The sequence below is a fragment of the Gopherus flavomarginatus genome, chromosome 2 (genome assembly GCF_025201925.1).
Source record: "Gopherus flavomarginatus isolate rGopFla2 chromosome 2, rGopFla2.mat.asm, whole genome shotgun sequence".
NCBI classification, from domain to species: Eukaryota; Metazoa; Chordata; order Testudines; family Testudinidae; genus Gopherus; species Gopherus flavomarginatus.
This window is the reverse complement of record NC_066618.1, coordinates 247606688-247629070: the sequence shown is the minus strand read 5'-3', so window position 1 is coordinate 247629070 and position 22383 is coordinate 247606688. Positions and strand designations below refer to the sequence as shown.

Genomic DNA, 22383 nt, shown 5'->3' with positions numbered 1-22383 from the left:
CTCTTCAAGCAGTTTTTCACTAGAACCGCACGAAATTTAGCAATCTTGGTTTCAGCCTGCAGTTTAAATCACTTCTCCAGTGGCCATTGAGCGTGTTGCTTAGCTTCATGTAGAAAAAGCAAATTGATTTCTAGGTGAGCCTGCACTGAAACTTGATTTGATGAAAGTGACTTAAGTGTTAAGGCTAAAGGGACCATTATTATCTCTGACCACCTGCAGAATTGGCTGTAGAATTTCAGTGTCTTGTAATTGGGGCATATTTTGGATATCCATCTTGATTCAAAGACTTAATGTTCATGTGGGTTTTTTAGATTTTTGTATCAAAATGTTGCACAAGTTGCAACTGTCTGTTGACTTACTAATGGAATCCTATTTACCTCTGGCTGTTTGAATATAGATATAAGAAGACATCAGAAACCCTGTCTCAGGCTGGGCAGAAGGCTTCTGCTGCTTTTTCATCAGTTGGCTCAGTCATCACAAAGAAGCTGGAAGATGTGAAGTATGTTTCATTAATCTTATATTGAAGTTCAGTGTGTGGTGGTGGGGAGAGTGAATTATTAACTTCACTTGTACTTCTGATCAGTGAGTAAAGGCACAGACTAGTATACCAAGAACCTGCAGAGTATCTGCTGCTGACTTGACCTGGGTGAGAGAGTGGCTGCTTGTGGAATGCAGTCCTAAAATCACTATATGCAATTCTATTCATATAAGAGGTTTATATACGCAAAATAGTTTGCTATTAAAATATTTTACTTCTAATGTCATTGATTCTCTTTAGAAGAATTTTACACAGTAAGTATTTTCATCAGTATTCATTGCTCCTGGTTTTTTGGCTATCTCAGCCTATGGAAGCACATTACATTCTCTCATGACTGTCTAAAATTTTTGCATCAAAATCCATTTTGTATAGGTAGCGTTTGGTGTTTTGTTTGCTTTCCTTAAGTCATGTTTTGTAAACTATTTGTAACTTCATTTCAAGAGCCTGATTTTTATTACCTTTTTATGAACTATTGCCAATGTGCCAGGTTAAAAGCTGGTAACTGCCAAACTGAAAATCTGTTGCTGTCTTGTGCCAAAACTGCACATCAATGATATTTGTATCTTTCATGCACACTAATACCAAAGACAGTTTAAAATTCTCCTCTGTTTTTGACCAGCATGAAAGATTTTTTTTTTTCTTTTTCCTGACTCCATTAACATCTGCAGGCTTGTACAATCCATGCAATTGCACTGCTGTAACTACAGGAATTTGCAAAATTCCTGTTTATCTTGCCTCTGTCTTGCTGTAGCTTGTCTTGCATTAGTGGACTAAATTATTTGCCTGTTAATTGGTCCATAGAAATGTAATCCATTTAAGAATTGAACTGCATTGGAAAACAGTGTAATAGTCAGCCCTGCATATCAAGTGCTGCCATTTACCTCTCTTGCTTCTATAAAATGAGTGCTTGAGAAGTAGCTACATGAGATTAATTTTACTAGATTTATCCGAACTTCCTTTCTTTTTTAATGCTTACTCTGGCGTTTTGCAGATTGCAGGCATTTTCGCATTCCTTTAGGTAAGGTGGGATTTAGAATTGTTAATACAACTTCAGCACATATAGTTTAGCCTTTTCCACATTAATTTTTAAAATTGGTTTATGTAGGCAACACTTTTATGTCCCTTATCGTAACTACACAGAATAAAAATAACCTAATCTTTAATATCAGGGGTTGGATTTTGTCATTTTGGGGAGTTCCTAAATGAACAAGAAATCAAGGTACAGTAAAACTGTAATACTTTTTTTTTTTCTTTCTTTTTAAAGTAAAAGAAAGGAAGCTGAGAGGTGGGGGAACAGTTGTGGAAGCATGTTGTAAAGAGACATGAAAAGGCTTTGAGGTCAATAGCATGCAGAATTCCTTCCTCTAATGTCTGATTTTAAAGTTTTGGTCCCCTGTTTGTACCATATATGTTTGTTCAGCAGTGCATTGATAGAGTAGCAGTTTTCCTTTCAGTGTCTCTCATCACAGTAGCTGTTCAGTAATTACGCTGGTGTCACAATACTTGAGGCTAAATACATTTCCAAGTAATCAATGCATACTGATGTCTGTAATCTACTTAGCTACACTATTTCTCACCCTTTATATACTATTTTTGGAATCCTAAGCAAACTTAAATATTTAACTTGCAAATAAGACTCAGATTTATAAGCAACTGAAAAGGCAAGCTACTAAATTTTTAATGTGAGTATACCAACTTTGGTGGATCATCTTGGTCTGACTAACTGTAGCGTATAAGGGGTTGTCATAAACAGACAGTTATGGGTTAATTCCTCTTTTACTTATAAAGGGTTAAGAAGTTCACATAGCCTAGCTGACACCTGACCAGAGGAACCAATGGGGAGATGAGATGTTTTCAAAGAGGGAGGAGGAAAATCCATTTTTGTCTGTTCAGAAAAGTTTGTGCCAGAGTGAAGGATCCAGGAATCAGCCATTTAACATTTCTTAAAAGTAGTAAGTGTTTAGAGAAGGAATGTATTAGATTGTTTGTTTATTTTCTTTTGTGACTCAGTTTTTGCATAGTGGAAGGATCAAATTGGGTGCCTTTGTGTAACTAAGGTTTTTCAGAACAGAGGATGTCCCTCTGGGCAATCTGTAGTCTGAGAGTAGCTTGCATGCTAATCTCAGAGGTATTCCTTTTATCCTTTTTTTTTTTTTTTCCCCTTTAATTAAGTCTTCTTTTAAAGAACCTGATTTTTCCTCTTTTTAAGATCCAAGCGTTTTTGGATCTGGGCTCACCAGGAATTGGTGGGAGGTGAATCAGTCTCAATCTTGCCAGAAAAAGGGGATAAAGACTGGGGAAATATTTGGGGGGAGGACAGTTTCCAAATGACTCTCCCATAAACGTTTGTTTAAACTATTTGGTGGTGGCAACTACTTGATCTAAGCTGGTAAATAAGCTTAGGGGTTTTCAGGCAGGTCCTCATGTCTGTACCCTAAAGTTCAGAGTGGGGGTGACAGCTTGACAGGGGTAATAAATATTGATGGAATTGACAGTTTAGCTGCATAAAGAATATTCACACAATACTACATAAAAGGTTGTGTATTAAAAAGGTAGTTCAGGGGAAACATGCATGAGAAACTATAATACTTCTAAATATACAGTAATTCAAGTATCTTAACAGTGTGTAACAGACATGGTATAAATATTCTAAATTTTGAGTCCGATGTTTTGCAAAATAATAATCTTGTCTTCAATGTTTTATCCCTACCAGTGCCTCTTGGCAAACTTTTTTTGGCCTGTATGGCTGGCCATGAATGCTCACGAAATTGGGGTTGGGATGTGGGAGGGGGTGCAGGCTTCAGAGTAGTCCAGGGTAGGGCCAGAAATGAGGAGTTCAGGGTGAGGGTTCTGGGGTGGGGCTGGGGATAGGGCTTTGAGGTGCAGGAGGGTACTCTGGGCTAGGATTGAGGGTTTTGGAGGGTGGGTTGGGACGTGGGGGTGGTGGCTTAGGGCTGCAGGCTCTGTGCGGCGCTTACTTCATGCGGCTCCCAGAAGCAGTGGCATGTCCCCCTTCTGCCTCCTATGTGAAGGCACGGCCAGGCGGCTCTACTATGCACTGCCCCATCCACAAGTGCCACCCTTGTAGCTCCCATTGGCTATGATTCCTGGCCAATGGGAGCTGCAGAGGCAGCGTGTGGAGCAGAGGCCCCTGGCTGCCCTTATGTGTAGGAGCTGGAAGCCAGACATGCTGCTGCTGCTTCCAGGAGCTGCACGGGGCAAGCCACAGACCCCGCTCCCCTGCTGGAGCTTGAGGGCTGGATTAAAATGGCTGGCAGGCCGGATGCCACCTATGGGCCATAGTTTGCCCACCCCTATGCTAGAGAGATCTATTTAATAGAGAATCTGTTTTAAAGCTAAATGTGCTGTTTCTAAGGATCTCTTCTCACTCCCTTTTTATCGCTGAAACCTGTCTTGCCTTTGACATACCTTCAGACACTTACAATGTGTGTTTTCTATTCTCGCTTACTGGTCCAAGTCCTCCTCAGAGGACATAGTAGATCTGGTAGGTTTCCTTCTTCCGTCCTCCCTCCCACTTCCTGGATTCTACAGTGATCCATTATAATACTCCAGATCCTTTTCAGCAGTACTACTATCTAGCTGGTTACTCCACATTTTGTAGCTGAGCATTTTTTGTTTCTTTCCTGTAAGTGCAGTACTGCTGTCTATTAAATTTCACTATGCTGCTTTCAGATCAATTCTCTAATTTATCAAGGTCATTTTGAATTCTAATCCTGCCTTCCAAAGTGCTTGCAACCCTTCCCAGTTTGGTGTCACATGCAAACTTTAAGCATACTCTCCACTCCATTATTAAGTCATTAGTGGTAATGTTGAACAGAATGAGCCAGGACAGACTTCTGCAGGACCCCACTAGATATGTCCTCCCTGTTTGACAGTGAACAATTGATAACTACTCTGTGGCTTTTTTTCAACCATTGTGTATGCACCTTGATCATAATCGAATCTATAGCAAATTTCCCTAATTTGCTTTTGAGAATATCATGTGGGATTGTCAGAATCACATTTACTGCTTCCTCAGCCCATTTGTCCAGCAACCCTATCAAAGAAGGAAATTAGTTTTTGTTTGGCATGATTTGTTCTTGACAGATCCATGCTGGCTATTCCTTATAACTCTAATAGTCTCAAGGTGCTGACAAACTGATTATTAAATAATTTGTTCTAGTACATTTTCAGGTATTGAAGTTAAGTTGAAAGGTACTAAGGATCCTGGGACTCAGACCAGTCTTTGAGAAGGGAAACAATTGCTCTTCTTCAGCCCTCAGGGACCTCACCCATCCTCCATGAGTTTTCAAAGTTAATTGCTAACAGTTTGAAAATTTTCCCCTAGTTCTTCCCTAGGATGAGTTTAGTCAGGCCTTGCTGTTTTGAATACAAATAGGTTTAATGCCTAACAGATAGGCATTAAACCCCTCAGCTGTCTTGGTGTTGTCAATCACCAGCTCTCCTTCCCCACTAAGTAGTGAACCTATACTTTGTTGCTTCAAGTGCTTGCTCATATCCACTCCAGTTAGGTGTGTGCACACCACATGCACAGTCACCAGAGGTTTTTCCCCTAGTAGCACCCATTGGGTCGGCTATGGAGTCCCCTGGAGTTGTGCCTCCATGATGCCACTTATAGGGCCTTGCCAACCCACTGCCTTTCCAGTTCCTTCTTACCACCAGTGATAGTTGTTGGAGTGCTTTCTTTCTTGCTTGAGTGATCCCCTATTAGCTTTTGCTTACTTTCTCTTCTAAATAGTTTAGATAAGTTTGAGTTTGTTACTGGGGTGGTTCTCCCTGCTTTTTCTGTTCCTGGGGCATGCCTCAGTCCCAGGGGCTTAAACCATGTGCAATCTGCCAGAACCTGATGCCCGGGGCAACCCACGCACTCAGACACATTAGGCGGGCTGTGAGTACCATTAAATGGACAGGTGTAAGATCTGCAGGAGTTTTCATCCCTTCACTAAAAAAGAAAGGGACCACAGATTGAAGCTGCTGCTGATGGAGGTAGCCCTGTGGCTGCTATCTGAGTCGAGACCTGGGGTTCCGGCACTGGGCTCCTCCGCATCAGTGCGCAGTGCACCAGCTCTGATTAGGGAGGCTGCACTGAGGAAAGACTCTGGGACTAGAGACCCTCGGCACTGGCACTCCCCGGCACCAAAGACTGCCCTGTGCACCGAGTCTCAGCACTACTCCCAGTCACCTGTGCCTCATAAGCACAGGAAGACTGACAGGGCGCATCCCCTCTTGAGCGCCAGAGCATGAGCCAGCTAAGGGAGCGTGACCTGTGCTGGGCCACTCTACAGCAGTGCAACGTATGGCACTGTCTGCTCTGGGTCCACAGGCAGGCCCATTTAGTCTGGTGCCAGTGGAAGAGGGACCTTCCCTCTACCCCAGAAACCTTCAAGGTGGGAAGGGATCTTATAGCCCTGATGAGCCCAAATTCTCCTGAGCCCAGGAGACCATCTGCCTCAAAGCCTCCGGCACCAGAGACCATTGTGCCATCCAGAGGCAAACCCTTTTTGACATGGTGCTGCTCACCCTTTTCCCAGCACACCCTCTCCGCACGTCGAGGAGCTGGAGCAGAGGACAGGCACACCAGAGGCCAGACATGACCCAAACTTTCCCTCCAGTGCTGTGGCCACAGTGGCAGATGCCACTACAAGCACTGGTGCAGTAGCCTTTCAGGATCCTGTGACCATACCACCAGTCCAAGGGGTCCGTCTCAGGGCCATCTTTCATGGTCATGTCCGAGGAACGAGCAAAGTCCTGTCGCAGTCCTCTTCCCGTGACTCGGCCACTGTTGCCAGTGCCACTCCTGGCACTGCATCCGGCACTACCAACACTCCTGGTACCGACTCTGGTGCGGCAGCTTATGAATGCGTCGAGGAGCCAGACAGGCCTTGGCGTCCTAGTCGTCCGAGGAGGCCATGGGGGAACCTCTTTGGGACTCCTTCACAGGACAGCAGAGTCCATCTTGAGCTGTTAAGATGGGTAGCACAGAATCTGAGTATCCAGATGGAAGTGGTCACTGAGGTTTCAGACCCAACATTGGACATTTTTGTCTCAGGTGAGTCCCATCTGGGTAGCTCTTCCCCCTAATCAAGACCATACAGGAATACAAAGACCCTCTGGCAAACTCCAGCTTCCCTGACCCCTATAGCAAAAGGAGTTGAGAGGAAGTATTTTGTACCCTCTAAGGAGTACAAATATCTCTTCTCACACACCCTGCCAGACTCTTCGGTGGTGGTGGCAGTCAATGAGTGTGAGAGGCAGAGGCAGCAAGGACCCACCCCCTGGGCTAAGGACACAAAGAAGCTGGACTTCTTTGGGAGGAAGGTCTACTCCACCAGAGGGCTCCAGCTTTACATCGCTAACCAGCAGGTGATCCTTAGCCACTACAGTTTTAAGTCTTGGGACACAATATCCAAGTTTACTGAGCTGGTTCTTGTGGACTCCAAGTCTGAGTTCTCTGCCCCTGTAGATGAGGGCAAGGCTGTGGCCAGGATGACATTACAGGCAGCACTGGACTCTGTAGCTGCAGCATCTCGTGCCAGGTCATCAGGCATATGAATGTCGTTGATCCTGGCTGCCTTGGGCCTAACTGGGGAGGTTCAACAGACAGTACAAGGCCTCTCTTTTGAGGGGCCGATGTTATTCTCAGAGAAGACTGACTTTAAGCTGTATAGTTTAAAGGACTCCAAGCCAGTCTGAAATTGCTGGAGCTGCACACCCCAGCCACTCAACGCAGACATTTTAGGCCTCAGCCTATGCCTCTTCCGTACCAAGGCCAGCCCAGACAGGACTACAGTTGAAGGTGGCCTAGAAACCAGAACCGTTGTTGCCAACCCAAACATCCAAACAACCAGGGATTTGATTTGTCGAAACAACCACCAGGCCCTAGGCATGCCTTCTTGAAGATGCGCCTGAGGATGACATACATGGTAGCCAACTGGATCCTTCCTTCTCCCACCCTTTTTTTGGCACATCTATCTCATTTATACCGGCCTTGGTCCCAAATCACCTCCAGACCCTTGGGACCTTCGCATGGTAGAAATGGAATATTACCTCCAATTTTCTTTCCCTCCTCCCCCTGCACTGCCCCACCTCCCCCCCTTTCAGGGACCTTTCTCACAAGCAAGTCCTTATGCAGGAGGTACAAACACTCCAGTCGGCAGGAGCCATGGAGGAGGTTCTGCTGGAGCTCAAGGGCAAGGGGTCTTTACTCCCAGTATTTGTTAATACTGAAAGCAAAGGGGGGGTTCTCAGACTCATCCTGGACCTTCACAACCTCACAGGTTCACAAAGATGCTAAAGTTTCAGATGGTCTCTCTAGCCATCATTATTCCTTCCCAGGATCCAGGAGATTGGTATGCTGCCCCCAATTTTGAAGGATCCATATTTCCATAATCCCACCCCACAGGCATTTCCTAAGGTGGTAGTGGTTGGTGGTGAGGTGCTCACTGCCAATTCTTAGTGCTCCTGTTTGGTCTGTTATCAGCACCTCAGGTGTTCACCAAATGCATGTCAGTCAGGGCCGCCTTCCTGCAGAAAAGACAGGTTCAGGTATTCTCATACCTCGATGACTGATTAGTGATGGACGTTCCAGGACACAAGTGGATCAGCCAGTCAACCTGATAAGATCCACCTTTGACTTGCAGGGTCTCCTGTTAAATACTCAAGTCAATGCTCACGCCTACTCAGAGAATAGTTCATAGGGGCAGTGCTAGACTTGAGACAGGCCAGAGCATTTCTACCTCAGTCATGTTTTCAGGCCATACATGACGACATACAAGACCTCAGGCAGTTTCCTACAGCCACAGCAAGGAGTTGTCTGAAACTCCTAGGACAGATGGTGTCATACACATACGTGGTCCAGCATGCAAGGCTCAAACTCAGACCTCTCCAGACTTGGCTGACATCTGTGTATCAACCAAGCAAACAGTCTAGACAGGGCAGTCATGCCTCCACCAACGGTTCTCAAGTCTCTTCAGTGGTGGCTTGACCCTGACACTGTGTGTAAAGTGTCACACTCTTCAAACCACACCCTTTGCTGATGCGTCAGTGACCAATCATAACGATGTGGTGGGAAGTTCACCTTAGAGAGCACAGAACTCAAGGACTCTAGTCTCCAGAGGAGCTGTTGCTTCACATCAACGTCAGAGCTGAGGAGTGATTCGTTTGGCGTGTCAGACCATTCGGCCTCATCTGGAGGGCAAATGCATATCAGTCCTGACCACACAACACAACAGCAATGTTTTATATCAACAGACAAGGTGAAGCATGCTCCTTTCCCCTATGTCAGGAAGCCTGCAAGCTCTGGGAGTTCTGCATAACACGCTCAATGCTTCTGGAAGCTCCCTGCTTCCCCAGATCTCAGAATGAGCTAGCAGACCATCTCAGCAGGTCTTTTCGCAACCACAAATGGCCCATTCGCCCGGACATAACAAACAATATCTTCCAATGGTTGGGTCTTCCCCAAGTTGAGTTGTTCACCACAAGGAGCAATAGGAAGTGCCTGTAATTCTGCTCCTTCCTGAGCTACAGCCAGGGCTCATTGGCAGGTGCATTTCCTTCTCCCATGGAAGGACCAGCTCTTCTACATGTTCTCACTTTTTTTTTTTTCTCCTCCTTTTCCCACTCCCCCATCCCACTTATTCACAAGGCTGTCCTCAAGATCCAGAGCGACGGGGCCTCTGTCATCCTAGTAGCACCAGCCTGACCACACCAACATTGGTCCACCATGTTGCTGGAACTCTCGGTGAAGACTCCAATCCCCCTGCTGTTAGTTCCAGACCTCGTTACTCAACATCATGGCCTGCTCCAACACTGAAATCACGAATCTCTCCATCTCACTGCTTGGAAGCTGTGTGGTTGAATCCACTTAAGCTTGCACACTCAAACCCCATTAGAGAAGTTCTTATGGGCAACAGAAAACCATCGACCAGGGCGGTCTACTTAGCCAAGTGGGAAAGATTTTCTATTTTGTGTTTGCAGAGCCATGTCCTTCCATCGCAATCTTCGGTCCCCCTTGGGTCTTGAGCTACCTACTAAGGTTGAAAGAGTAGGGCCTGTCATACTCATACTCATTGATAAAGGTTCACCTGGCCGCCATCTCAGCTTTTCACTCAGAGTTGAGCAGTTTCTGAAAGGGGATAGCCTGTGTCTCCCTTCAAATTCAGCAGCCCACCCCCACCCTGGGACACTAACTTGGTACACTCAAGGCTGATGGAGCCTCCTTTTGAACCATTAGCGACATGCTCAACTACTTTACTTTACTTGCCTTATAAAGTAGCCTAATCCTAGTCGCCATAATTTCAGCCAGAGGGTCTCTGACTCAAGGCCCTCACATCTGACTCCCCCCCTCCAATATACTACATTTTTATAAGGACAAAGTGCAACTTCACCTTCCGGAGGAACACTATGTGGGATGGGTTTCCAACTTCCACACAGCAAAGACCTATTTCTCCGTCTTTTTCCTGAAGCCTCATTCCAACAGCCGTGGGCAGAGGCTCCACTCCCTGGATATTTGGCTGGCTTTGGCTTTTTTTATTTTAAACGAACAAAACCTGTTCCACAAGTTGAACCAGCAATTTGTTGTGGTGGCGGACAGGATGAAGCGCCTCCTGGTGTCCTCCCAGATAATACCTTATTGGATCACATCCTGTATCTGGGTATGCTACACTTAGCCAGGTTGTAACATTGGACTTGTAAGTCAAGTTACTTTGGTTTCCAAGTTTGACTGCTACTAATTCAAAAATATGCTTCATTCTAATCAGTTGTCTGGGCTGAGTTACTAAAAACATATCATAGCTACATAACAAACATGATTTCTGGTACTGTGAGAGTTAAACTACACCTCTACCCCAATATAACGCTGTCCTTGGGAGCCAAAAAATCTTACCGCATTATAGGTGAAACTATGTTGTATCGAACTTGCTTTGATCTGCTGGAGTGTGCAGCCCCACCCCCCTGGAGCGCTGCTTTACCGCGTTGTATCCAAATTCATGTTATATCAGGTTGCATTATATTGGGGTAGAGATGTATTTCCAGAACTGTGCATGGTTTTTGAAGTCAGTGAAAACTTCTCCATTGAAAGCTGAACACTGAAGCATGTGTTTACAGTACCTGTCTCTCAAAAGACAATATGCAAATACTATCCTTGAAGGTAACTTTTTGTACACTAACTTTCGTGGGTGGGTGGGTTTGTAGACTGTAATACCAGGGGAAGAGTAGGCATCCTTTTTTTTAAGACTCCCATCTCTAGAGGTGAGAGCCTCTTACAGGATCAGACAGGTGGCTGACCACTGCTGGAAAAATGTAACACTTGAGTGCATTAGAAAATGTATTGAGCAGAAACTTGGCATCCAGCAAAGTTGGGATCTGTGTCAGTCCTCTCATCACATAATGGGACTCAATACAGAAGTGTGACTCATCCTGAAGGCAGGAGATAAAATAGGCTCTATAAATCTAATTATTAGAAGCTGGGCCTCCTACAGGGACATGGGTAGCAGAGATACACAAGGTGAAACAATGACTAAATATGACTGGAGCACAGACACAACCTCAGCAAACTAGTAGCTGACAGAGTTTGACTTGTGGTATATGGCACTACTACCCAATCTTCAGTCACATACTCAGTTAGCAACATGTCCTGGCTTATCTTAAAGCTTTTTAACCTCTTCGGTGTCTAAACATCTCCAGAAATCCTTACATTTTAAACCTATTCTGGAAACTTTTCATTAGTATCAAAGTGGCTCTACCATTGAGCCCCTAATTTAGGGGAGACTGAGTTGCTATCAGAATGAGATGAATGACTAGCTACTGCCAGGGATGAGAACTCTTATATGAAAGTACATCTCTACCCCGATATAATGCGACCCAATATAATACAAATTTGGATATAATGTGGTAAAGCAGTGCTCCGGGCGGGTGGGACTGTGCACTCTGGATCAAAGCAAGTTCAATATAACATGGTTTCACCTATAACATGGTAAGATGTTTTTGGCTCTCAAGGACAGCATTATATCAAGGTAAGGTGTATTGACTCTTGATTCAAGATTAAGCATCCAGGTATGGTTGGAGAAGACACATGTCCAGTAAAACTGCTCTACAGAAGCTGGTATGGTACTCAACTAGTACAGACTACACATCTACAGTAGAGTAGGACTAAATATTTGGGAGGGATGGGGAATTAAAAATAAGAATGCTGAGCTTTTCCTAGGGAGGATTAAATTGGCTCAAGTTATTACTGTCTGAAACAGTCTAGTTGCTATTGGGTCTATGACCCTCCTAATGACTCCTTCCTAATGAGCAGTTGTCCACATCACTTAAACCGTATCACTAACTACACTCCGAGTGATGGCAGGGATAAAATTTAATAAGTATGAAGACTAAACTTGTGGTTCCTCAAAAACAAAGTTAAGGTTAAAGCTGGGCAAGAAACTCTTCCTGTCCCACAAACTTGAGCTTTCAAACTGTTTTCCTGTTCCACACTGGGACAAAACAAAGACCTAAATCAGAACTGGGACTTGACCTGGGTCTGTGATATCCCAGGTGAAAGCCCTAACCACCAAGCTATTGGCTTTTCTGGGACAGTGGAGTGATATGTCCAACTACTTTGTTGGAAACTTCCCAACTATCTGTAGTTGAAACTAGGCCTGTTGAGTTACTATGACTAATCCTAGTGAAAGGTAATGGATTGACAGTCCACAAAACTGAGCTGTTTCTAAATGGTGCTAGTGAACTAATATTCAGCTCCTGGATCCATATTGACTTGTTTGCTACTCCATATGCAGGAGTCCCATTGCAATTAACGCAGTGATAGTCTGAAAGAATTTATCCTTTAATGTAAGCATCATTCAAGGGGAGGGAATATGTGAATGATTAGCTTTTGGCATTCACTTGACACTACCAGAATTGCAAACATAGCATGTTTCTCACTGTCTGAAAAATTAATGGGTAGATAAAGGACAAAGGAATTATGTTGCAACTATGCAGAATGTACTTTTTAACTGGCATATTTTTAATAAAGTATTACTACAGCTCTCTTGCATGTTCTTTATGAATGTGTGCGTGACTCCAGTTTATTTGAAACTGCCCTTGGGAAAACAGTTGTGGTCTCAGACATTTTCAGTTATGGGGAGAAAGATTCTCTTTGCATGGAACCTGATGCATAGGGTTTCTAAGCAAATTGCTTTTCATAATTGATCATAACTAACTTCACTCTCTCTCTCCTTTTCTTAATGCTGACACTTAGTATACGCTCCATACAACATTCAATTAGCATGCCTGTTATGAGGTAATGTATGTTTTAGTATGTAATTCAGCTATTGGATATGTGTATTGTCTTACTAGTTGAACTGATCCTTTTCTTCCCCCATCCCACCCATATGTGTAGAATTAAATACATGGAAACATCTTGGTTTTTAGAACAATTTACCGTACTGACTTAGGATAAAGCATGTACTGACTGTTCTTGCAGAAAGTTCATTATTTCTTTGAACTTGTGCTATTTGCAATTACACATCCTAGACATATTTGCTTATGGTGAGAAGCTGAATGGTCTTTATTTTCTTAGAAATATTATGCTACTAAATGATTTCAAATTCAGAACTGTCTACAGCTCTTCTAAAATGAAGAGATTTACTTTCTTATTAACCCATAGGAAAGTAAGTAGTTTGGCCTCTGACCTCAGTTTTTCTCTTGCTGACTTCTAATTGCTTAAATAAGGTTCAGAGTACATTACAAACACTAAGGCTGGCTGCATCAGAAGTAAGCATTCCTCCATCTGGTGACACAGATTAAGGCACAAGGTCACATTGCAATTTGGTGGCAATTGATATAGAATCCTTGGGTGACTTACTGACCCTCCTGAAGTCAATGTTTGCCATTTACTTCAGTGGGGACAAAATTTCACTCCTTGTCTAGGCTGCTACGACTAAACACTGTCTTTATCTTAGGGTATTGCATTTTACCTTTTCATAGTGTAATAGTCTCCACCTGTGAGAGGTGGGGAGAATACTTATTACTGTTGATAGTGGCTGTCTCCAGAGGGACAGGGTAAATAACCTTTTTCACTTTGAGAGAGACATACTATGAGTTGTCTTTAACAATCACTCGCTAGCCTTTAGAGTGATTGGATGTGACTAAATTGTCTTACTGAGCTAGCTAACTTTTCTAAGCCAACAGCCATCAACCTGTTTTTGAAGAGTCAAGGAAGTCACTAATGACAAGTTAAATCTGGCATTCTACAGTACCTTACCCCCTTACCTTTGTAAAGGGTACTGTCACTGAGTTACAGGCAATCAGTAACTTCACTGAAAACTTTTTTTTATTCTGCTGTTAGTCACTATAAAGAGTGACTGCCTCAAAGGTAGTAATAAAATGAGCTTCTTGGCTTGCAGTTGAAAGTTCTAGACATGGTTTTATTTGAAGCTCTTTAGCTGTACAGTTTAGGCCTAAAGTAACTGTTTACGAAATGTTCAAAAACTACTATCCAAAAGATACATTAATCTGAGGGCTGTCAAAAGCATGTTGACATAGGACAGGGAAACATGGATGCATTGTCTCAAAACTAACCTAGTATTACTATGCTCATGTTCTCACTTTAAGAAACTAATCACTGGGTTTTTTTCCCCTAGAAATTCTTCTACTTTCAAGTCATTTGAAGAAAAGGTTGAAAACTTAAAGGTAAATCTAACTAGTTGCCTCTGGAAACAGTTGTTTTATGAGAGACTTAAGCTGGGACTTTTGAAGGAACCTAAATGTGGTGCTCAGATCCCTTCCCTTAAAATTCAGTGGCAGCTGGGCAACTAACCTCTTAAGCTGCTTTTTAAAAATCCAAATGTAGTCATTTGACAACCAAGTAATGCTGTGAAATGCAGGGGTATAGCCAACTATGATCGCTTCATGCCAGAAAATCCCCAGTTGGGAAGACAACTGCTCTCTAGTCCACTCGTATGCTCAGAACAGCACAAATGGGCTGAATCATGCTGTTTCAGTTCAGGACAATTGCATGTGTATTTCTCCTGTATGGTCCAAAAAAGGCTACTCTTTCTGACTTCCTGCCATTACCTCTTGGATGGAAACATACATATCTCTCTCCCTCCTGACCCCAAAATATGTCCAGGCTGCACAGCTCCCTGCCTACACTGGAAATTCACCAGCAGCCAGACTGCCTAAGCAAGCCTGCTTTACCTTTGCTCCTCTCATGGTAAGCAATGTAACTGACCACAATTAAGTTAGCACATAGCTCTTTCTAAGCAACCACATTTATTAAGGGAAAAACATTAGTGAGAACATAAAATAGCAAACTTGTATGCAAATACGCTTATCTGAGATCACCCCAACTCCAAGCAGGGTTCTGGCTAGAGAACAGCCCTTCAAACCCCACCAAGGGGTTTTTCTGTGGTTACAAGTTGATAACTGCTGTGGTGCAGAACCAGCACACTATGAATGGAGTTGCTCTTTTTGCCATTTGGGACTTGTAGACAAGATCCCCATCCCAGGTCAAAGCTTCAGAAGATCAGGTCTGGAGGTGGATATTTGCATTCCCCTCCTCACAGATATTTCCTAGGAAACCTACTCCATTAACAGTTCAGTCTTGTCTTAGCCCATTGTTTTAAAGAGTCCTTTGATGCTCGTAACACTTTCCAAAGTTTACATTAATCATGTCTTTCCAGACAAGTTGCAAATAATCCCACCACAACACAAACTTGCATTTTTAATAGTGAGGTTCTAAGATACTTCATTCAATAAAGGTTGTCCAGGAACTGCCTTTTACATATAATAGAGAACCTGGTCTTGTATATCCAGGATCTAAACTGATTTTTAACTTCAGGGCTGAAAAGCTTTATTCTAACTTACATTGGGAATGCAAACTCTTGCATGTTACCATCAGAAAGTAAGGAATATAGGTGTGCAATTCTGTTGTAAGATGTACATGCTCTTAGACTTCACTGTCAGGTAAGGAGGCTGAAACTGGGGCTGAGGCCTCAATAAGCAGAGATCAATGTTGTGTGGCTGTTCCAACTAACTTTCTGGTATAAAGATCTTCATATTATGGACCAGACTGCTTTTTGTATAGGAATTTGGGGTTGGGGAAAAGTGCATAAGGAACTCCTTTCGGCATTCTGTATAATGGCCTGTTGCAATCCAAGGGAGTTTAGGAAATTCTCCTTCCAGGAACTCTGGGAATGCATCTCCCTAGAGGGGAGGTGGTGGAGGTATATGGGAGTGATGTGCGGTAAGTGTGTTATACACCATCTGAAGGGGTGTAGCAGTGAATGTGCTCCACTAAAACACCAGAGAGCTTCAGGATGTGTCCTTGAGGCTGAATGTTTTTCTCAGAGCTCCCCCAGGGTGGTACAGAACAAAAGCTATCGGGTTTTGTAACATTTTGAGTTAAAACAAATGTAGGATGTTTCAACTTGAAGTTGTACAATCTTCACAGAGCATATCTGAGTATGGGCTGTGCAAAAATACTCCTGATCATATTGTTGCCAGTACTAAAGGCCAAGGGAGACCCATGTGTTAAGCTAATGATTGGAGGGTTGCAACATTTCCTTCAGTGTTTTCTCCACCTCGCTTCTTCCACCAAGTTGCACTGAGTGCTGCTCCTACCTCAAGTATTGTAGGGGCAGTTTGATCCTGGAAAAACTGCTTCCAAGGGATAAATTCCCCCAAACAATCTTGACATGAAGGTACTGTTTGTTGCAAAACTTGTTAAAATACCTGGCTATCTAACTGTTTCAGCTATACTTTCTGAAGGGTTTATCTAAAACTATTTGTATTTTAGTCTAAAGTTGGAGGAGCCAAGCCTGCTGGAGGTGACTTTGGAGAAGTCTTAAACTCAGCTGCCAATGCTAGTACTACAGAAACTATTACAGAACAGATACAGGAGGAGACCCAGTGAGATTCCTGCCTTTGTCCTGCAACTCACTGCCAGATGCTGCAAGCAAAAACTAAGCACATTTGTAATGTTCTTCACTGTCTGTTTCCACCAGATGTGCTTTTACTTAGCACTTAGCTTTATATCAATTTGATAAAATAGCTTGTTTGTGAGTTTAAAATATTTTTGGAACTAAAGTAGATTGTATCAGCCTGGCTTTTGGGGGGAAGGGACATTTTTATGCTTTTCACGTACTTAAAGGATATATCCCTGATTTTAAAGGCAATCTCTAAAATGTTCTTTGAAAAACTTTAGACAAACCTACTAATACTGTACATATAGTATGTGGATTCATAGCTTCCTTTTGGATGCTGTGATTATTAGCAATTCTCTTCACTTATAAGAATTGGCATTCTACTTTTACTGCCAACCTGAAGGTTTACTTCACTCCTTCGGTGGTTTCAGTGCAACAGTTCTCTAAATTGGACATCACACTTGGAAGATTACTCCAAGCTGCAGAAAAAGGATTTCTGCTTCAACATTATGAATAACATCACTATAGCAGGTTTCCACAAGTGTGTGTTAATCTAAACCTGTTGAGTCCTAAACTGCATTTGGTGCATGTGGGGCAAAGGACATAATCCTAACTAGCATTCAGACTTACTGACTTCTCTGTGGGTCCTGTGACCAGACTTAATATCCTAAGAGTGGGTTTCTCAAAGTGCTCCAAATGAAAGGGAGATACTTAATGCTGCTGGTCTAATATCTGAGCCAGTTTGTTTACCCCAGTACACTTTATTGTGAGTTCTTTACTTGATGCTTTAATGCCTGAATTATTCTGCTGTGGTAAAATGGCACACTGTAATAATGGTCTCCAGTGGTGGTGATTCTAAAACTTCTATTCTGGTATTAATATTGAATCTTACACTAAAAACATGGAGTGGAGATGAAGAAATGTGAACACATTCCTACAGCTCAGAATGTAGGAATATGGCTTTATGAACTTGGTCTTGGATGTCTGCAAAAAAAATTTCTAACAAGTCATTACTGATTAATTCCCATAACTGACTTGGAATTAAATGTTTTGTTTTTTTTTTCAAAGCCTTTCACCATGCTGTAGTAAACTTGCACAGCATTTGCAGGCAAGAGTCATTGCTCTAGGAGGCAGAGGACCTTTTGAGATGTTTAGAGCATGAAATAGTTTGAAGTGTCTTGTCCTAAGTCGTTTTTTTAGAGGCTTTAAAATTAGCAATACTGTTTGCACCCTGGAGACTCCACTCCTGTAGCTTTACCCATATCAAAGCCTATAGCAGACCTTGTAAGAGGGCTATGTTGCTTTACATGTTGACTATATCCACTTTATTTACTTTGGAAGTTGCTTGTATTATGTACATATCTTGCACATGTTGGTCGTTATCAAATTGTAACTTATGCCAAATGTCTCATCACTGAGCTTGGAATGAACTGGAAGCAATTTAAAAAAACTAACTGCAAAAATCTGTCTTAAGCAAGTCGAATTCCAAAACCACTACACAATTTTCTTTAGACACCATTGTACTGCATTTCTGATGAGCGCTTTGATAGCACTTCACCTCTAGTGAATATGCTGTTACATGTGAGCAGCTTAATAAAATCCTATACATGAGCACTGTATTGCTACTGTCATTAACAGCACAGCTGTAAATGCAGACATTCCACTCTTTTTGGAAAAGTCATAGCTACCTATAGGCCTAAGCTTTTTTTAATCAATATGAAAGGACTGAATTTACATATGAAGTATTCCCTTACTATCCTCTGCTCCCCAAGTAATTGGGAACATGTTGGAATCCTCCTATCTTCATACTCATGGCCTCGTGACTACTCTTCACTTATTTCTTGGACAGATGGGCTGAGTTGGTTCTATCCTGGAAACTGATTCAGGAATTTACTATGCCTCTTGTCGCACAAATGTAATTCATGAACGGTTCCTGTCCTGAGACTTAAAGTTCAGCAGAGGCAGTAAATCAGCAAATAAAACAAATGACAACCATACAGCATCAAAATTCCAGTAACATCAGGGTACTTTCCCATCTAATATGTTTAAACCATCCTACTTTAGTGCTACAATGTATGGTATGATTAAGTGATAGTAAGGAAATGTTACATGTGCACTAGATTGAAACTAATATCAGTACAGTGGAACATTAAACTAAACTTTTTGGCATAAATATCAGCTGTTTTCTGTTTAGGTTTTGTCTCTTGTAAAGCATTTTAAAAAAAAATGCTACTCTGAATAAGGAGGATTCCTAGACTGAAAGAGCATTCCTATCTGTGCCTAGTTTGACAGTGTCAAGCAAACACATTCCCTGCCATCTAATCAAGTCAGCTATTTCAATCTCCCTGTTGACCCACTGAAGCATCTCCCATTCTGCTTCAGAGGCAGGCTTTTGCCTGAGGCAGGCTCTTAGAGCTAGGTTGGCACAAACATTCCCAGTATACTGCCTCAGTGATTCATACTTAATGGGTTTTCTGGCCTGTTTTTGCTCACTCCTGTCTGTGGGATCCAGCAGCACTAGCTGCCTTAAAGATGACCATAGGCTGCCATCACATAGCCATTTTTGTATGGTCTGGAGAAAAGCCACAAGGCTTGAGTTTTTTCCTCATTACATTACTTTAGCTAGAGCCCCTGGTTTCCTCTCCAGGTACAGTAGAAGTGTCTTGCCTAGGCCTAACCCTCTTTTTGCTGATGTGATGAAACACCTGAATCCTGGCCAAATGTAAACTGAGCTAACAGTGTGGGATAAACTGAACAGGTACACCTTGGAATCCTTAGGCAGTAAAATTCCACTTAAAACATTGGCAAGAAATCGGAGGAGCAGTTTCAGTTGACACATCTAGGGAATGTTTTCCCACTAGTGTGAAATGCAATTAGCAGGTCCATCTAAGATGTCTTCAGTACCTGAATCCTATCAATTGAGACTTCTGCTTCACAAGCCTTGACTTGAAATGGCTGAGAAGCAACCCTGGACATGAAAAAGCAACCCTGGACATGAAATTTCTAGAACCACAACCTGTGATCTAGTCAACATCCTAAGCCAGTTAACACTTACTCCCTGCTTTTGAGTGGGATGTTTTTATGCTCCTTTGATATTCAGGGCAGCTTCTATCAGGAATGGAACCTATCTGCAAAGCTGGAACTCTGTGCTAAAGATGGATGCAATGGTTTGTAATTAGCTACTCAATCTAGCAGACAATTCTCTAACTAACTTGGTATCTCTATACATGTCCTACCTCTACTGCTACTCATTACTCAGTTCTTAAACTTTCACTACTTGCTTTCTCATCTTTATTCCCAAATTTACCTGTTTCCTATGTCTCCTTTCACATTCCAGTCTTTAAATTAGACTTATCAAATACAATATGCTTACTATTCCAGTCCAGTGACTTTTGCACCAAACTGCTGCTGCTTCTTTGAGTGCTTGCTCATATCCATTCCAATTAGGTGTGCGCATGCCGCGTGCACGTTCGTCGGAAGATTTTTACCCTAGCAACACTCAGTGGGTCGGCTGGGCGCCCCCTGGAGTGTCGCCGTTATGGTGCTGGATATATACCCCTGCCGACCCAACCGCCCCTCAGTTCCTTCTTACCGCCCGTGTTGGTCGTTGGAACAGTGGAGTGTGGTTTTACTGACCTCCACCTCCCTAGCTACTCGTAGTTCTCTAGTTATTTTTTTATGTATATAGTTTAGTTTTAGTTAATTTTTGTCATTCATAGTTAGTGTATAGTTAAGAGAGGTTCGGGGATTAGCCCCTTCCCTACACCCAGTGCCGGGGCCCATCCCTCAGGGAATCTCACCTGACAGATAAGTGCTGCATTTGCAAGGCTTTTGAGCAGAGAACAAAAAAGGAGTGGGACTTTTGGCTAAAGCAGCTCCTCATGGAGGCGGCTCTTACCCGTCTGCCTTTGGCACCGAGCACTGGTCAGTCGGCGGGCAGAAGTGCCTCCTCGGCACCGGACCGTGCTGGTACTGCCAAGGCCTCTTGGCACCGACCGTCGCCGACACCAAAGTCGACTCGGCACCGCTCCCTCTCCCCGAGGCCGAGAGAGCCTAAGACTCCTGCTGCTTCCGTGCCACCTGTACCACAGCCAGAGAACTCGTCTAAGTCAGATCGCCTGGCACTGACACCTACCGCAGCACCAACGACGTCGGCACCATCGATTCCGGTCCCACAATGGCCGTCAAGTCCGGTGCCTGTCAGCTCCCCGGTGCGAGCCGTGGTTGAGCTTACTATTCCATCCACGCCGGAGACGTTCTCAACAGCGAGGGACCTGATTGCCATGACAGAGTTGACGCTGCCTCAACCCCTGGCACCGCCGGTGCGGGTAATACAGTCTATCGGCAAGCCTGCCTTGATAAGACCATCCTCTGTCAGCACAGCAGAGTGGCACCGTTCATGATAACGGTCCCACAGACCTTCTAGGTCCCGTCGGCGCTCCCGCTCCTGACGCCGCTCGCAGTTCTGGCACCGTTCTCCTCCTTGGTACCAGTCGCACTCGTGGCACCGTTCAGTATCCCGTTCGCCAGCCCGCTACTCTCGGTACCGTTCCAGCTCCCGGCACCGTGACTCCCGTAGCCGCTCCCGACGTCGAGCCTCGATCTCGGTCTACCTCCCGGCACCGCTTCAGTCGCAGGTCCCGATCTCGTTCCCGGTACCGGTATGCCTCCCGGTACCGGTCCCCGGAGCCGAGTAGAGCAAGGTCCGCTAGAGACAGAGTCTTCCCAGGGCTTTTCAGCCCCTCCATGGCCATCCAGATACGCATCAGTGTCGTCCTACACGGACAGCTCTTATGCACAGGACCGCGACTCTGTGCCCACCAGAGTCTTCCAAGAGGCCCAGGCCCAAGGCCCCCATCAGTGGTCTTTCTGGACACCTTGGGCATACCACCAGGCCCAAGGCGTACCAGTAGTTCCGTCCCGCTGTCTCATCAGAGCACTGAGTGCCAGAGGCAAAGGTTAGCCGTCCCCCTCTGACTGCTACGGAGGAAGTCCCAGTTCACCCACCAGGCTCCCAGGTTCCACTGGAACAGGAGGTCGCCCAAGAGCAAGAGGCCACACAGGACCCACTTGTCGCAGGCATCTCCTCTTCCTTTTCTCCAGATGAGGTGGTGGCAGGAACATCCTTCTTGGGCCCTCCGCCAATCAACCTGAGAGCCCATCAGGACCTCCTAAGGAGGGTGGCAGGAACATCCTTCTTGGGCCCTCCGCCAATCAACCTGAGAGCCCATCAGGATCTCCTAAGGAGGGTAGCACTCAATATGGACCTCCAGGTGGAGGAGGACCCAGTATTGGACATTCTATCGGCGGATGCCCCCACTAGAGTGGCCCTACTGTTTATTCGGACCATCCAGGCCAATGCCGATACTGTATGGCAGTTGCCAGCCTCTATCCCTTCTGCGGCCAGGGAAGTCAAGCGTAAATATATGGTGCCCTCTAAAGGGTACGAATACTTGTATGTCCATCCTCCTCCCTGCTCACTAGTCGCCCAGTCTGTTAATGAGAGGGAATGCTATGGCCAGCAGGCGCCAGCCCTGAAATAGAAGGAGGCTAGGCGAATGGACCTACTCGGCTACAAAGTGTACCCGGCAGGTGCCCTACAGCTCCGGGTGGCAAATCAGCAAGCCTTGCTTAGCCGTTATAATTATAACACCTGGATGGCGGTGGGTAAGTTTACGGAGCTTCTCCAAGACTCCCGCCAAGAGTTCGCTGCCCTCTTGGAGGAAGGGAAAAAGGTGGCCAGAACTTCCCTCCAGGCCTCGTTGGATGTAGCCGACTCAGCAGCCAGGACTCTGGCCTCAGGTGTTGCCATGAGGCGCATCTCATGGCTTCAGGTTTCAAGCCTCCCACTGGAGCTGCAGTATACCATTCAGGACTTGCCATTTGATGGTAAAGGCCTCTTCTCGGAAAAGACTGACC

General features: G+C 44.3%; 2 protein-coding genes across 6 annotated transcripts in view; one reads left to right on the top strand and one right to left on the bottom strand.

Annotated features, from left to right (window-relative positions):
• Positions 1-22383, bottom strand: part of LOC127045143 (uncharacterized) — a 1042790-nt gene that overhangs the window by 59906 nt on the left and 960501 nt on the right. The gene's annotated exons all lie outside the window — the stretch shown is intronic.
• TPD52 (tumor protein D52) overlaps positions 1-22383 on the top strand; it is a 232757-nt gene that overhangs the window by 49637 nt on the left and 160737 nt on the right. For 2 of the 5 annotated variants that reach the window (XM_050941390.1, XM_050941393.1), the window contains exons 4-7: positions 398-499; positions 12798-12839; positions 14182-14230; positions 16338-18075. In XM_050941390.1, coding sequence (XP_050797347.1) covers positions 398-499; positions 12798-12839; positions 14182-14230; positions 16338-16454 — 310 coding nt within the window. In that variant the 3' untranslated portion in view covers positions 16455-18075. Of the gene's footprint in view, positions 1-397; positions 500-12797; positions 12840-14181; positions 14231-16337; positions 18076-22383 lie in introns of those variants that run through there. The other 3 variants (XM_050941391.1, XM_050941394.1, XM_050941392.1) reach the window with 2 other exon arrangements.